The sequence below is a fragment of the Lonchura striata genome, chromosome 1 (genome assembly GCF_046129695.1).
Source record: "Lonchura striata isolate bLonStr1 chromosome 1, bLonStr1.mat, whole genome shotgun sequence".
Lineage (NCBI taxonomy): Eukaryota > Metazoa > Chordata > Aves > Passeriformes > Estrildidae > Lonchura > Lonchura striata.
Genome location: NC_134603.1, coordinates 60122774 through 60139476, shown reverse-complemented (window position 1 = coordinate 60139476; position 16703 = coordinate 60122774). Strand labels below are relative to the sequence as shown.

The following is a 16703-nucleotide window of genomic DNA, read 5'->3' as shown; positions in this document are numbered from 1 at the left end:
TCCCCCACTTCCCTGATGAGCCACAGAATGTTATACATCCCAGATCCAGGATGCATCCAGATCCATTTTCAAACAGATTTTTAAAACACAGTTTACTCCATAATATTAAGCCATTGTCTTCCTACAAACAATTATATTTAGATAAAACTAACTGTGGAAGTAGATGTTAGCATCTGTGGAAGACCAAGTACGTTAACAATTATAATTGCTGGAACTTCAAAAGAGACTGACAAGACCTAGAAATTAAAAATATTTCAATTCATGTATTTGCCTGTAATTTCACAAAAATAGCTAATTAAAAGTACCAAGAGATCCATAAAGACTCTCAGTTGCTAATCAGAACAAACACTTATTTTTCACATTAAAATTAAAAAGCTCACATTGGGAACAAAGCAGTCAGGGCTTTCTTCCATTGAAATTTTTCAGCTTTTCAAAATACAAATTAGGACATGGCTATTTCTGATTCCTTCAAATCTAACTTTCATCTGAGGACTCTGCAGCTTATCATCAACTGCTCAATTTATTGTAGATGGTCTTTGCTGCCTTTCAAGCACTACATGCATGTATTACTTACATGAATAAGCATCACTGTGTCCTTTAGTTGATGCAGCAGTGTCGGAACTCAAAATGTCCCTCAGACATTTTTGGATGTTCTGGGCCCAGGTCAGAAGCATTTGAGACCCTGGCAGGCAGCTGGAAACAGCTGTGATTTTAGATTTGAACCATGGAGTGATTTACCAACCTCACAGGAAGAACAAGAAGCCACAAAAGTTTAGATATTATAGTAGAAGTAGTCACAAAGTAGAGGGAAGAATTTTTGAGTGCTGTACAGGGGGGTTTTAGGTCTTGTACAGGGGGGTCAGAAGTTTTAAGATGGAGGGATTTGGGCCTGCCCTGTCCTCCCTCTTTCTTCTTCCTTACCTCCATGTTCTTGGTGACGCTGGCACTCACAGATTGGTTTAGAGTAGAAAGGCATCATTTAATATAGGTAATAGGCATTGGGGAAAAACTATAAACATTTAACACGTAATGTACCATATAAAAGATAGCACCAGCCCTGGGTGGGAGAGAAGAAGAAGACGGGAGTCAGAGAGGATGTCAGGGTGTGTGTGCCTTTGCCTGAGCTGCTGAGCAAACCAGAGCAGCTCAAGAAGAAAATCTTTTAGATAACATGCAATAAACAACCTTGAGACCTGACGACTGAAGACTATTGAGCCCTTCTTTGAAAGCACGGGTTGGAGGAGAGACTTTTCCACACAAGGAGCCACCCCCGACCTAGGGGTGAGCTCTGGCACCTGGTGTCCCTGAGTGGGCAAACAAAAAGGGCACAGGCAAGAAGCCAATCCATCAAGAGACCTCCAACCTTCACCAGAAAGAGGCATACACACACACTCTCCGAAGACTCCAAAGAGAGAGGGAGCAGAAAGTTCAAGACAAAACATCCTGACCTTCACCTAGACAACTCGTCTCGAGAACAGCCCGGAGAGGAGAAAAACCAGAAGTGCTCCTGGGATTTCTCACCTGTGACCTGCTGGATGGTGATCAGTGCCATCTCTGGACTGACCTCGTGCTGATTCAGCTTTTGGTGAGAACAGTCAAAATTAAGGACATGGGGGTGGGATATTTCCAGGAGCAGACTCAAATTTTATCAGCCCTGCAGGGGATGGTGTCCACACATCCTGTAGAAATAGCTCCAAAAGAGCTGAAAGCCCTGTTGTTGTGGGTGTGGTGTAATTACCCGCACACAGAGACACATCTTTTGTTTGAATCAAATTTTTGGCAAGAGATTAATAAGCAGTTATATTACCGAGCCACAAAAAGAGATAAGATTGCCGGAAAACTTTTGCCTTCAGTGAGGACAATATTAGAGTCACTTTCACAACGTGGCAAAGGGTCTGTCATTTTACATCAGACAGCCCAGGCTCCTACAGGAGCACAGGGAGGAGAATTGCCCAGCCAGAAAATGGAGCAGCTCTCTTCACCACAGATCCAGGGGAAGCAGGATTACTTCTGTGGAAAATCAAGGGTATGATATTCCATCATGTCCCGGGTCCTCGGGCTCCCACTATTCCTCAGACTCCTTTGAACCCCGGGAATCCCTAAGCTCCTCTGATGCAGAAACCCCTCAGACAGTGGCAGATCAGCCAGGGACAGTTGTAACCCTTGGTGAGGAAGGGGACCGGGAGCAGCCCGAGTCCACACCTACAGCGAGGGGGGCTGCAGGGGGGACCGTGGGGGTGAGGAGGACCGAGGAGGGGGTGGGGAGCATGAGCGCGGCGGTCATACATCCCGAACGTCCCATGACGCGTTCCAAGACAAGAATCCGTGAAGCCGCGGAAGCGGCCGCTCGGCAAGCACAGGGCTCACCACAAATCACAGAATTGGCAGCAGTGGTCAGGGTTTTTCAGTTATTTCAGGAATCCCTCAGTCTGATCACAGATTCAGCATATGTTGCAAATGTGGTCAAATGATTAGAGGGGTCACTTTTAAAACACACAGACAATGAAATTTTATATTTGTATCTATCATGCATGAGAACAATCCTAGAAAACAGAGAACACAAATATTTTGTTACACACTTCAGAGCGCATTCCTCACTTCCAGGGTTTTTAGCAGAAGGGAACGTTCATGCAGACAAGCTCACAATGCCCATCTCACAGACACTGCTAGATATTTTTGAGCAAGCAAAATTGAGCTATGCATTTTTCCACCAAAATGCACAAGCATTGATGGAATCCTTTTGCCTTTCTAAAAGCCAAGCAAAAGAAATCATAAGTGCTTGCCCAGATTGCCAGCTTGTGCAGCCACCTGCATCCACAGGAGCAGTCAATCCAAGAGGATTGCAAAGTCTCCAGCTGTGGCAAACCGATGTCACAAAATATCCATATTTGGGAGGCCCAAAAACATTCATGTTTCAGTTGACACATTTTCAGGGGCAATTTTTGCATCATTACATACAGGGGAGACCGCAGAACATGCCTGCAGACATTTTTTACAAGCATTTGCATTATTAGGGGTGCCACAAGAAATATAAAACAGATAACAGTCCAATTTACACAGGCAAAGTGCTTGACAAATTTCTGAAAAAATGGGGAGTCAAACACATTTTTGGTATTCCTCATTCTCCCTCAGGTCAAGCAATCATTGAAAGAACACATCACACCCTAAAATCCCTTTTGGATAAACAAAAAAGGGGGAAGGCAGGTGCAACACCTTATATGCAGTTGAACAAAGCTCTGCATGTGTTGAATTTTTTTAATGGTTCTTTCTCAGAGCCTACTCCACCAATTGTCAGACACTTTAAGAACAGCACACAAGCAAAACTAAGAGAAAATCCTTTAGTTTTGATCTGAAACCCAGGGTCAGGACAAATCAAAGGCCCATTTGCATTAATAACTTGGGGCAAGGGTTTCGTTTGTGTTTTCACAGGGCGAGGACTGAAGTGAGTGTCAGCAAGGCACGTGAAACCTTATTGAGTGCAGACGCCAGTGGACGTGGACCCGAGAAGCAGAGAGGCAAGCACGCAGACCGAGGCAGACAACAACACTGCAGACACCTCATCAGACAACGATTGATAACTCAGAGACTTGGGTTTTTTTCTAGGGAATCAAGTGTTGTTTGGGTGTTGCTGCATTGCGGGGTTTCTCACAGAGAGCGGGGACATGGACATGGGGTTCAGACAGATAGTGTTCATGTGCTTCATTCTCTTGCCTGTTGCCTTGGGCAATAGGACAGATTTTTCCATGAGACAACCAAAGGAAAATGTGTGGGAGACTTTGGCAAAGGCAGCGGGTCTGGACAGCATTTGCCTGACCCATTCGAAACCGGGGAAACCATTCTCAACATGCTTGGTAGGTGTGCCAGTGGAGGAATGGCCAATACCAAAGAACATCCCTCCAAAGGTTCTGAAGTCTTTTTCAGATCCTGTGGGAGGATGGCATGTTTGGACACAGTTCCTTCCTGTGGCTCACTTCGAACCTCCAGAATTGGACATCTTTGGGTCAACAAGAATGAAATTCTGTATTATATTCAATCCATTGGGAGTGACAAAGGCAGATAACCACACGATAGACGTCACTCCAAACCAGTTCTTTTACAGAAATGCATCATCCTGGTGTAATTATACCAAAATGATGAGCAAACCATCCCTCCAAAATCCAGCCATTTTACCAAAAGGAATGTTTTTGATTTGCGGGGACAGAATTTGGCCTGCTATCCCTGCAAAAATCAAGGGCGGTCCATGCAGCATTGGAGAACTCTCACTGATAACATCCAATTTGGAAATTTTGAGGGAACAGACACGCAGGGAAAAAAGATCCATTGAGCAACACAGTCCAAATTGTGATGATGAAGTTTATACCTGGAACAAGGCTCGGGGACTTGCAGTAGCAATTTTCTCACCCCAAGCAACATCGGGGGTGACCTTGACGCAATTAGACCACATGGCATGTTGGTTGAGTAAACACACTCATGCCATTTCCTCTGCACTGAGTGACATGTTAACAGATATTGACAGTGCAAGACAAGCAACACTTCAGAACAGGGCAGCAATTGATTATTTGCTGCTATTACATGGGCATGGGTGTGAAGAATTTGAGGGGATGTGCTGCATGAACTTGTCCGATCACTCAAAATCTATCCATGAAAATATAAAACAAATACAAAACAGCATCAGCAAATTGCAAGAAGCTACAGGATCCTGGTGGGATGATTTCATTAACTTTTTTAATCTCTCACCATTGTGGAGGGAGCTTTTGAAAATAGCATTTTATATTCTTATAGGGCTTCTAGCTCTTCTGCTTGTTCTGCTATGCATTTTTCCATGCATTCGACGGGTCATGAACAAAGTGGCAAAGCAGGTTTTTTTGGCGCAAACAGGAGGGGGAGATGTCAGAACTCAAAATGTCCCACAGACATTTTTGGATGTTCTGGGCCCAGGTCAGAAGCATTTGAGACCCTGGCAGGCAGCTGGAAACAGCTGTGATTTTGGATTTGAACCATGGAATGATTTACCAACTTCGCAGGAAGAAGAAGCCACAAAAGTTTAGATATTATAATAGAAGTAGTCACAAAGTAGAGGGAAGAATTTTTGAGTGCTGTACAGGGGGGTTTTAGGTCTTGTACATGGGGGTCAGAAGTTTTAAGATGGAGGGATTTGGGCCTGCCCTGTCCTCCCTCTTTCTTCTTCCTTACCTCCATGTTCTTGGTGACGTTGGCACTCACAGATTGGTTTAGAGTAGAGAGGCATCATTTAATATAGGCAATAGGCATTGGGGAAAAACTATAAACATTTAACATGTAATATATCATATAAAAGGTAGCAGCAACTCTGAGCGGGGGGAGAGAAGAAGAAGACGGGAGTCAGAGAGGATGTCAGGGTGTGTGTGCCTTTGCCTGAGCTGCTGAGCAAACCACAGCAGCTCAAGAAGAAAATCTTTTAGATAACATGCAATAAATAACCTTGAGACCGGACGACTGAAGATTATTGTGTCTTTCTTTGAAAGCACGGGTTGGAGGAGAGACTTTTCCACACATGGAGCCACTCCCGACCTAGGTGTGAGCTCTGGCACAGCAGTTTTTTTCTAAGTTGCCAGGGCAAAGCTATACAGAAGGCAAGTGATCCACTACACAACATTCAACGATTTCTCACAGCTGGTCAGTGAAATCGGATGGGTATTCAATGGATGAAACACATCCAGTCTTCACTTAAAAACTATTATGAAACTCATTTGCCAATGAGGATGTGGATGAAACAGCTAGCAAGATACTGAAGACAAAAATACCTGTCAATGATTTAATTTTCTGAGCTTTCAAATATTAAGAAAGTCTCCCATGTTAGTAATATGGCTCCTGATTTCAGGAGGCTTTTGAAACTGGAAAGTATCAAAACACAGCAACACTTTTGTCAAGTCTCAAATCTTTTCTGCTTGGTGTCATTTTTCTTTTAGCTTGAGATGGTGCTGTTGAATATACACGCAATTGCTAAAGGTAGACTGCAAACTAATATTTTTTAAAACTTAGAAAGATTTCAAAGCTCTTTTTAAATATTTGACATTACAGCTTTGGATTCACTTTAGTGAGCCTTCTCAACAATGTTTACAAGCAACACCAAGAAGAAGGAACAAATGCTATTTTCTCCTGGCTGCTCAATGGTTCTTAGCTATCAGCTGGGGTTCCAGCTAGGTTAAACTACCAAGAATTCAGCATGTACAACCAAGAACCAATTCTGGGAATTCAGAAGTAGTGTCTGAGTTTGAGGGAGAAGAGGAGCTATCAAACAATTCATAATGCTGCTTGTTTAATGCTTAAAAAGGGCCAACTTCTCAAAATCAGCCACATCAGTGAAGGCAAACAATGTGAATGAGGGATTTTTTTAATTAGCCTCTGGCTTGGACTCAAAAAAGCAAGATTTATCTTTGAATAAGTATACTAGAATTTTCCATTTAACCAGAATCTTCAAATCAATATATTTATGTTTGAACTTCACACTACCTCATGTTATACTCTAACAGTAATCTCACTTTCATTTGCAGACAATCTTTTATGCTCTTTTACCACTCTCAGGAGGCTCAGATTGTTAATAGCTCTCAGGAACTTTGACATACAATATTTGAAGAAAGATCAGCTGGGAAGTTGCCACCTGAACTTCACTTGTCAATCTTAGAAACTTATCTCAAATAGAAAGCACTTTTAAAATAAGGTCAAAACCTGTGAGTGTTTGTTCTGAATTTATGAAAAGCTTTTAATTTTTTTTTAAGATAAAAAGAAAAAAAAAAAAAAAAGAAAAAAAGGTTGGAGGAAAAAATATATGCACTTTGGATCCAAGTTTGAGTCCAAGATCCAGGGATTCTTTTAGACTTTCTCCACAGAAAGTATTACAAGTTCAAAAATAGCCTCCCAAGTTAAAACCAAATCAATACTGTCTTCTTAGGTTAGAGAGAAACTGGCAGCTTTGCAGCAACCTGAGTTGCTTAAGTGCCTGAGGGTAGTAAGAATTCCCTTTTTAAGACATGGCATATACTATTTTTAAGAAATACTGAGGAAATACATGGGACAAGATTAATGGTAACATGTTAATCTGAAGGTCATCAGTATTAGAAATACTGGAAAATATTTTCAGCTTTTGCTCAAAGATCATTTTTAAAAAGGATGTTAAAAACCTTCAGATTCTTTTAATTCACTTTCACCGACTAGAGATGTGTGGGTGAACTTCATCAATCTGGCAGTTACTCTTTATAAAGAAGGAAATGTTGCTAAAATGTTCTCTCAACTCAAACTTCACAATATATTGCTGAAATAATTCAGCTTACATGAAGAAAAGCAGAGAATGAATGAACATACCGGCACTGCATAAATTTCTGTTAAATTCACAAGTATCTTATTACAAGAGTACATGTTACATTAGTCAAGATTCTTAATCAACTGCCACCAAATATTGAGTTGGCAGTAGAAAAGAACAACCCCAGAGTTTAATAAAAGTATTTTTAGTGAAAATCATTACTGAATAAATTCACGTTAGGATTTACTGTTTACTTAAGCATAATAAGAGCCATAGGCACTCATCATAAAACAACAAAAAGCCCTTTACCCCAGGTTAATCCTTGAAGCTAAGGAGAATACAGAATCTGCACTTCACAGAGCATTAATAAAAAGGATAAAAGGGCATGGTTTCTGTCTGTTATCAACTAATGTCTTTCATACTGTTAACTCAGTCATCTTTTCCAGGTCATCAACATCTACAGAAAAGCAGCAATAATGCCAGTGTGGTTTCTCTATTTTAACACCCATTACCTATACAGGAGACCCTGGGTTTGTGCAATCTCTAAGAGGTCACTACTCCTATTAGTTGTAAAACAAAAATGTAAAAAATCCTGAAAGCTTCTGACTTGTATTTCATGGCTGCTAACGCTTTTAAAATATACAACCATTTCAATTACAATATAAAATCAGAAATTTGTAAATGATAAGACAAAGAAATATTTAGTCAGGGCAAGTCACTCACCAGCCATTGTCACAATGCTTGGTTTCATAAAATAACTATGTAAAAAGCATTTCGAAATTTCTCTACACATTTTTGCTTCTGACATTTTTTTGAAGTATATATGAAACATATCTTTCATGCCAATCCTAATTTCAGTCTTCCTTTATAATACAGGTTCAAACTTAACCTTTTCAAAAGCAAGTCTGAGTTTATCAAAGTGCTGAAGGGTACTTAGAACCCAGTCGAGGGTTCAGCAACCCAGGAGTGCAAAAAAAGCAACTGTGCTGCTGAGAAAATACATGTAAATAATTAACACAATTAATAATTGTATAATCTCTTAAGATTAAGTATTTTTTTTATGTAAGTCTGAACGTTTTAGAAGATACAAAGAGGCATATTTATAAAACATACCTTTAGGTGACAAGGAGGTTTTAGATAAATTTAAATGCTTCAGTCCCTTTGGAAGTTTGGCGAACTGGATGCTCAAAGATGACACACCTGTTGGGGGAGCAAAGACAAAACACAAAACAACAAGATGTTTTCAGGTGAGTTCTGTGACCTCAGGTTTTCCCAGCAAATCTCAGCAGGGGCAAACTGCACCAGTGACACTTGAGGAGGAACTGCACTCACTGTGCAGGTGGGCTCTGTCATTTTGTGAACCTTCTACTGATGTAATCAAGATCCCTGCTTTGCTAACCACTGAACAGATAGGAAACTTTGTTTTTAAACATGGGTAACCTTCCTCAATTAGTTTAAAAACTTTATAATACAAACATACTTTTGGGAAGAGTCAAAGTTAAGCTGTCACACCAAGCAGTCAGCACTTGGAAAATCTGGAAGCTTTATGTTTCAGAAAAAAAAACTAAATTAAAAAATCTAAGTGTGAACTAAACCCCAACAGTGCTGTTTCACACGAAATTTCAAACTATTTTTATTTTCTTTTAAAAGGAAGGACTGCCAAGGCAAGAAAAGCACCCATGTTACTTAACATCATCCTCTTTTTTTGAGGCAAACCCTAAGAACCTGAAACCTTTACCAAGTCATAACGACCACTTAATTCTCTTACAGCAGTCTGCAGGCTACCAGCCAGGACACAGGCTTGGAAATGCCACAACTGCTTGCAATCCTAAACAGTAAAAACCTATTAAGATGCTGAGACTGGACTACCTCAGCACAAATTCAACAAAAGAAGAAAACCATAAGAAGGCACTTTTCATTAAAGCCTTTACACAGTGTGTCTGAGTTCCACACTCCAGAAATTTAATGTTCCGCTTTTAGAAAAAGATTGAAATTTGATTAAGAGGGCACATCATAAATAACAATGCAACTAAGCTGTGAAATATTTATTAGAGGAATAAATCAACACAGAAACTCCAGGCTTAACCTGAGGTGTGAAACACAGTTGTCCACAGCAATTCATTTGGAGAGAAAAGGGCACAGAGAAAGAGGGTAAAACTTTTTACTTGATTGAAAATATAGTAAATTAAAAAGCTGATACCCTTTCCACATACACAGACATGAAACAGTCTGGGAAACTGTAGGTCACATACCTATGTTTACTCTGGTTTTATTCTGTTTTACTTATCATTGATAATAAAGGAGCCAGCTACCTTGCAGATACTCTGGTAGGATTTTTTTTAATGCTCTCAGTAAAAGTGTTGCATGCAACACCCATGCAGCTCAAAACAATACACATTTTTTAATTTATATTGCTAAAGCATTAGACCCATGAGACCTTGGAATCATTTATTTAAAGCACAATGGTAACCAGATATCTTCACCAATTTTCAGCAAGAATGAATCAAATTATACTAACAGGAATTTCTTACATAGCTCCATAAGGACAATCACTATCACTAAGGATACAACAAATGTAATTTTTGTAGTTAAACATTTTGACTGAGACTGCAGCAAATCGTTTTACCCCTCCATCTTTGTATTCAGCTAACAATCTGCAGACAAATTATTGTTCTAGCCAAGCTGAACAATTTTCACATCTTACTAGCACAGAGGTTAAGTTATATTTATAAGATACATGAATCAGGTGCAGAAAAGAAAAACTCCTTCTGGTTACTCTGTCCCTTGAACACCCTTTAGGTCACTCATTTTTGCCAATGGCATAACAGAGATGAGAGTTCACACGGGAGAAATGGAGTTAGCTGCATCCAGGCATACAGTTTGGAATTTGAGTACTACTAGTCTTCAGTATGTTTGTTTTGCATTATTTTTAACAAAATATTATTCTAAATTCTGACCCTAGTAGAGCCAAAAGCAAAATCGCCATCACTTCAGTGTGGCTAGATTTTTACAGACAAGTTTGATAACAAACTTTCCAGGTGTTAGTCTCACAAATATTGACAGCACCATAAAGAAGAGCCAAACATAAATTAATAGACTGGTCTCAGTAAAAAAATCACTGCATATAAACACTTCACTGTATTTGAAGTGAAGACAGGTCCTATGCTTTAGGTAAACTAAACCCATTCCCCATGCTGTTGGAATACAGTTGCATTAATATGTAATAATATTGTGCCTTCAGTTATTGGTACTCAGCAATCTCTAATAGCTTAGTGCATATTTGTGTTCATACAGGTACAATACGTTCTTCTCCAGAAAACAAACAGCTCTGTGATTCCCCTTGTAACTGCAAAATAACCTAGTTCCAGTTCCTGCAGGTGATTTTTCAAAAGGTATTTCCCAAAATCCGTATGTTTATATGAATCTCCACTGTAACTTGTGAAATCCTTCCTACTGCTCCAGTTTACCAAAGTCAATTTTACCTTGCAGCCAGGAAATTTTCTTAAAATGAAAAGCTGCAATATTTGCACATTACAATTATAATTAATGTCTAAGCACTCTATAACCTATCTCATTCCAATGAAAAGGTCTAATCTTAATTGCATATTTGATAGGAAAGGTTGAGATAATGAAAAAACTATACTAATCTGTCCAAGTTGTAGTTACTGCATTTAATTTTTGTCTTATATGTGGATACTGCAAAACGGCTTGAATCTATAGGTTTGTTGTAAAGAAAGAACTCCCATGGATATGTTTAAAAAATTAAAAAAAGATCCCCTGCTCTGTAGAGTACCCAATGTTTCGTCAATTGTTTTTCTTCCAAGATAAAAATTAGTTCCTTAGGGAAAAAAAAAAAAAAAAAACAAAAAACCTTTCAAATAACACAACCTAAATACACTTCTTCAAAAGCAGAATCAACCATGTAGCAGCCTTTCTTCCAGCTTGCAACAGAAATTTCTGTCAAATGCAGTAGGCCTGCGGCACGTTGTAACAATAACATTCTTCAGTGAAGCACTGGCTTTCATGTGATAAGAATTCTTAACGAGAACAAGCAATAATCAGCAGGCAAGAGGTAATCAGAAGAGTTAAAGCAATTCATGTGAACAATTTCAAATAAAAAACCTACTCAGAATAGGTTAAAAACATTACCATACCTGCTTCTAGTCAAAAGAAAAGTGATAGAGATGTAGAAAGGGAAAAACCTACAAAATTCTGTGCTAACATGATTCTGAGTCCATCAGGTTGTAATCAGAATGCACAGCTTTTCTATTTTGAATCATGACAGCAAAGACAATAGACAACTTCCCCCAAACAAACCAAAAAAAACAAGAAAAGGTTCACTGTGTAAAATTCATGTTTTTCTTCTGGCCCAACAGAGAACAAGATAGTCTGATCCCAGAACACTGTGTGCCTGGAATGCATTAAGTGAAGCAATGGAAACCTCAAATGGGCAGCACTGAAGGGTCAACTCCAGACTGAAAGAATGTAACCTTATTTTAAAAATAAATGCCTCTTGGGTGAAAAAAGAGTAGACAAGGGAGAGGAATGACTTGATATGTAGTGAAATCATGCCTAGCAGTGCCCAGTCTGAGAAAAGCTGAGCTGTTCAGCTTGATTTTCCATCTTGTGGAATCAACAGCACTTTGCTCCATAGGAATGCCAGTTACACCAGTATTACTGAACATCATCAAGACTTCACAACAGGGCAGGCCAAGAGCTGATGAAAAGGGGTAATTTTCATACTGAAAAGAAATATGGCATTACAGCTGAAATAAAAACACAAGACCATCAGAAAAATGAAGTCCAAGAAACAAAGCTGCCTTGTGCTTCATCTTTCAGCTGATTACACTGTTTTTAAAAATGCACACATCTTAAAAACTAGAGGGGTTTTTTTTTTAACAATCAGTGTGTTCTATCTTCCTTTAAAATCCAAGGTTTGTTTAAGACGTTTAAATATTTCTCAACACACCAATGGATATGCATAAGTCAAAAAGAATGGCAATTTTCATTCATTTGTGGACAACAGAAATTTACAGTAGCATTATGCATAAAACAATCACCTATTCTTCAGGCAAAGCTGAACAGAGCAGCAATAACCCTCCTACTACATTTATAGCAAGAGAAAAATGTAAATGTTACAGTACCTCTATCTTCAAGTGGATTGCTAGCAAGGTTGATTGTATGGAGTCCTGAGTTGGGATTATGGGCTAGGGCACTGGCTAGTTTCTGTGCAAAATCCCTGCAACAAAAAAAGAGAGGGAGAAGGAATCCTGTTATCTCCTCTGCCAACAGCACATTCAAAGGCTTAAAAGCAACAAGGGATTACTAGACACAAGTGGCCTTTGCTAGTGCAGAGCACCAACTGATTCCTCATGGCTCTAAACAATGCTTATCTGGATAAATTGCTATCTTTCACAGGGAGTAACTTTGTTATTTATTCATGTTGTGACCTAAGAGACAGAAGAGTATACAATCAAAGCCTAAAATGGTTTTGACAGAGATCTGAAGGTATAAAACGGGAGTTATACAGAACAACTCAAAACTTGACCACATCTTCCATCTCTCTGCACACCACAGGACTTGGAGATATACATCAACTTGCAGACCACAAACTCCTTCACTCACAAGTCATCCTGCTCACTTGCAGCAGCTTTCTGCCAATAGTCACTCAACAGATGGGCTTTGCAGCATATTCAGAAGTATTTCTAACCTTATAAAACAGCAGGAATAACTCTCTTAAAGAATAGCAGCACACTGATGAACTTTTGCTTCTTTTTACAGTGTGAAGTATCAAAGGGCATGACTGGCTGATCACAGTCCCAACAATGGATCCAAAAGAGATGCAGAGTATCAGTTCTGTAATGCTGACAACAGCCAGGCCAGGCAGCACAGAGAGCTTTGAAGCAACCTTAACCAACTATGGTAGGTAGGTAGATGTAGTAGCATGACCACTGTTCCAAAGCCACTTGAGAGGCAAGGGAGCACTGCCTCACCTGTAAGTGCTCTGCTGCAGCTGGACTGCCACCACTCAGCACTAAGCTGAAAGCAAGCTTGGGTTTTTGTGCACACCACACTGTCACACTCTGGTGGAGACACATTCCTTGCATGAAGTCAGAAGGCTGATGTCTTATCAGCACCAAGACAAATCCTCAAACCTATTCTTGTACCAACTGAGAAGTTATGATGTGTTAAGGGACTAGACCTAATGTGGGCTTTTGATAAAGTGAGGATGTAACCTCAGTGTTCTTATTTCACCTAAATTAGACAACAAGATAGAAAGCAAAACTATGTCTTGAACTTCCTTCTTTCTCTCTCTGCCTTGAAGTACATTATTTCTCCTCCTGTAGACCAGTGGTGGAAAGCTACCAAAATGCTAATCAACACTGCCCTCTTCCCTTGTAACAGATTTTGCCTACCACCTCTGTGCTGAGAACCACAGTGGAGGTAGTATCCTCTTCTAGTATTTGGAAAAGAAAGGAGGCTGAACAGCAATAGCCTTTTGGTTATCTGAAGTTGCAAAGTTTACTGGAGTACAGAGATGCTCTAGAGAAGTTTACTTTCTCTTTGAAACCCTATGTCCTTCTGGGGCTAGATCTGGTTACAGCACTGCAGATGCATGATGAAGGGCTGCCTTGAGGAAAAACATATTATTTTCCTAAAATACAAGCAGTATGTGAATACAAACACTCAACAAAAAGAACTTCTGGACTTGAAACTTTGCCACGTGAGAGACCCCAGGGTCTCCTGCTTTCCTACCAGCTGCTGCTGCAGAAGACTATGGATCTCCTGTAGGTCCTCAGTGACATTTGCCAACACTCTGGAAATCTTCCAGCATTTCAAATGGTGCTAGATGCCTGCCCTTAGGCATCTGAATCAAGCTCCTTATGTCCAGCCAAGAAAAATGAGGTTTTGAATTAAAAAGCAACAAACCCTTTCTTCTTGAGGACTTTCCTCCTCTTCTTTTATCCCTAACAGATTCTTATAATTACAATACTTTGCCTATACCTCCAGGCCTGTTTACAAACTCTGCTCCAGCTTTTGCCAACAATATAGGCAGGATTACCACAGTATTTTGGACAACTAGAGTGTGTGTGAACTACTTAGCAAAGGCACAGCAAACCAACTTCCAACAGAAAGCACTGGATCATCGATATTGGGCTCACAGGGCTTCAAGGTTCATTTTTGAAAAAATAATACAACAAATAACACACACTCCCTGTGCAGCCTCTGCTATAAACAGAGGCACCTTGGTTCTGCTCATAGGGAAACATCTCTTCTCCTTTGTTCACTATTAGTTTCAAGTCATAAAATTTGTTACTTTTGGCTGCACACTTATGGACAGAGCATGGGGTGTAAATCTGAAACTTTCTATAAAGCGTCAAGCTTGCTCTCTATGCATTACACAGCCATGCTTGGCTGAAACAAGCTTATTCAGGCTTGGAGGTAAAGCCCCAAAAAGATTCAATTTAACTATACACATGACAGACTAAGGATATTTCATCAAGAGAAAGAATACTACCAATCTGGAAATCTCAGACAAATTAAACAATTCCTTGAAATCTGTCTAGACAATATACCTGTAACAGAAAAAAAGAGGATGTGTAGGAGGAAGCAACACTGTTAGGTCTAAAGACATTAAGACTCTGTCAAGAAGGGAAAGGGAAGACTCAACATGACTGCCAAAGGTCCTCTGGATAACAGCAACAGGCACTTCTGTTGTTCCCCAGCTGGCCACTCCCTTTGAAACAGGGCTGCACAGGACAGTGTGAAAGGAGGCAGGGACATTCTGCCTGCCAGCTTTCAGAGAGCATGGAAGTGCAACAAATAAATCAGTTGCAGCAGCTCCTGCAAACGAGCCTTTGCAGACTGGGAAGTTCCATGGAAATCACAGAACATCCCGAGTTGGAAGGGACTCCCAAGGATCGAGTCTAACTCCTGGTGCTGCACAGGACACCCCAACAATCCCACCATGTGCCTGAAATTGTTTTCCAAATGCTCCTTGAGCTCTGGCAGGGATCAGGGCTCTGGGGAGTTATTTCAGCACCAAAACACCCTCTGGAGGAAGAACCTTTTCCTAAAATCCTAGTCCTTGCCACTTAGCATCTCCCAACAGAGCAGGCCAAAAGCAGCTCCCACAATATACAGCCTGTGCCTGTCAGGCCAAGCTTCAAAGCCTGGTAGACACCAAAGCCCAGCCTAATCAACAACCTGAGCTGCCCAGCCAGAAATCAGTATTTTGGTTATCACATATTGTCCCATTGCTCTAAAATACCTCAGGAATTAACCCTCCTTTCAAGTTCATTTTTTTGTGCCAGCCTGAATTACTCTGCTCTCCCTGAAATCTGGACATAATGTATGCTAATTAAAACACTTACCAAAACATTAGTGATTGCTGTATGCATTGAAACGTTCCAGTGTTATCTAAAATGAATCCTTTATGTGCATTTAAAGCAATAGCAATGGGGATAAAATTTCCAAGAGCATCTAAACTGGAAAGCACAAATCTTATCAGACAGGGGCTTTCATTTGACATCCTGTTTTTCCCAACAGGAAGTTCATACTTCCCTAGTCCTTATTACTGCTACTGCACAATAGTTTGCTGTTTCATCATTTGGGTGGATGACAAATGTTTATGAGGCTGTGGCCAAACCAAATCACAGAAATGAGTGGCTGGATATAGAAAAGAACAGAGTCATCTTAGACTGACTGCTGCAGGAAGAAATATGCTCTTGCAGCTGCTCAGGTTATTTCTTACAGCTTTACTCTTGGTAGCTCTTGCTTAACCCTGGTTTGGCATTCTATCACAGCTCATTAAAAATGACTGGTCTGTAAGTCATGGAAAGAAAGATAGCCAGCAACAACAGGAATTCCTAGCAAACAGATAGGAAAAATAGCAAAACTGACAAATGCATCCTTGGCAAAAACAGACAGTGTTGATCAGAACAGATACACACCAAGGCACAATGCCAAACACTCTGCATGTAGATGGAGAATGAAAACCAAAGTCACAGGCTGATTATCTGTCAGGTCCTGTTGGAACTGAAAGCAGTTAATCCAACTGTGATAAATTAAGGTAGGTAATGTGCAAAGGTATTAAACATATCCTTTAATATTAATGATTATCACTAGATTTCATGGCACATACTGGAAGAAAAATGAGATTAAAACCAGGGGCTTTTGTTTGAATGACAGCTATTAAAGGCAGTGCACTACTCATCAGAAAGTTCCCATATTATTCGATCTCAAATTTCTTGTGTCATGGAGGCAATTTTCTTTTAAAGGCATTTCAATGCAAAGTGCACTTTAAAAAGACTCCAACAATGAAAGAAGAGACAATGTAAGGCACACCAAATATCTCCCCTGTGCTTGTTTCCCTTTATTTGTAATTTTGCATAGTGTTCTGCTTCTCCCACCTTTATACTAC

At 40.0% G+C, this 16703-nt stretch overlaps 1 protein-coding gene across 6 annotated transcripts in view; it reads right to left on the bottom strand.

Annotated features, from left to right (window-relative positions):
• The window catches only part of CARMIL1 (capping protein regulator and myosin 1 linker 1), a 194785-nt gene that overhangs the window by 82133 nt on the left and 95949 nt on the right, over positions 1 to 16703 (bottom strand). For all 6 annotated transcript variants that reach the window (XM_021528664.3, XM_021528667.3, XM_021528666.3 and 3 more), the window contains exons 11-12: positions 12424 to 12518; positions 8393 to 8479 (exon numbers count right to left, since the gene is read on the bottom strand). In XM_021528664.3, the coding sequence (XP_021384339.1) occupies positions 8393 to 8479; positions 12424 to 12518 (182 nt within the window). The remainder of the gene's footprint in view (positions 1 to 8392; positions 8480 to 12423; positions 12519 to 16703) is intronic.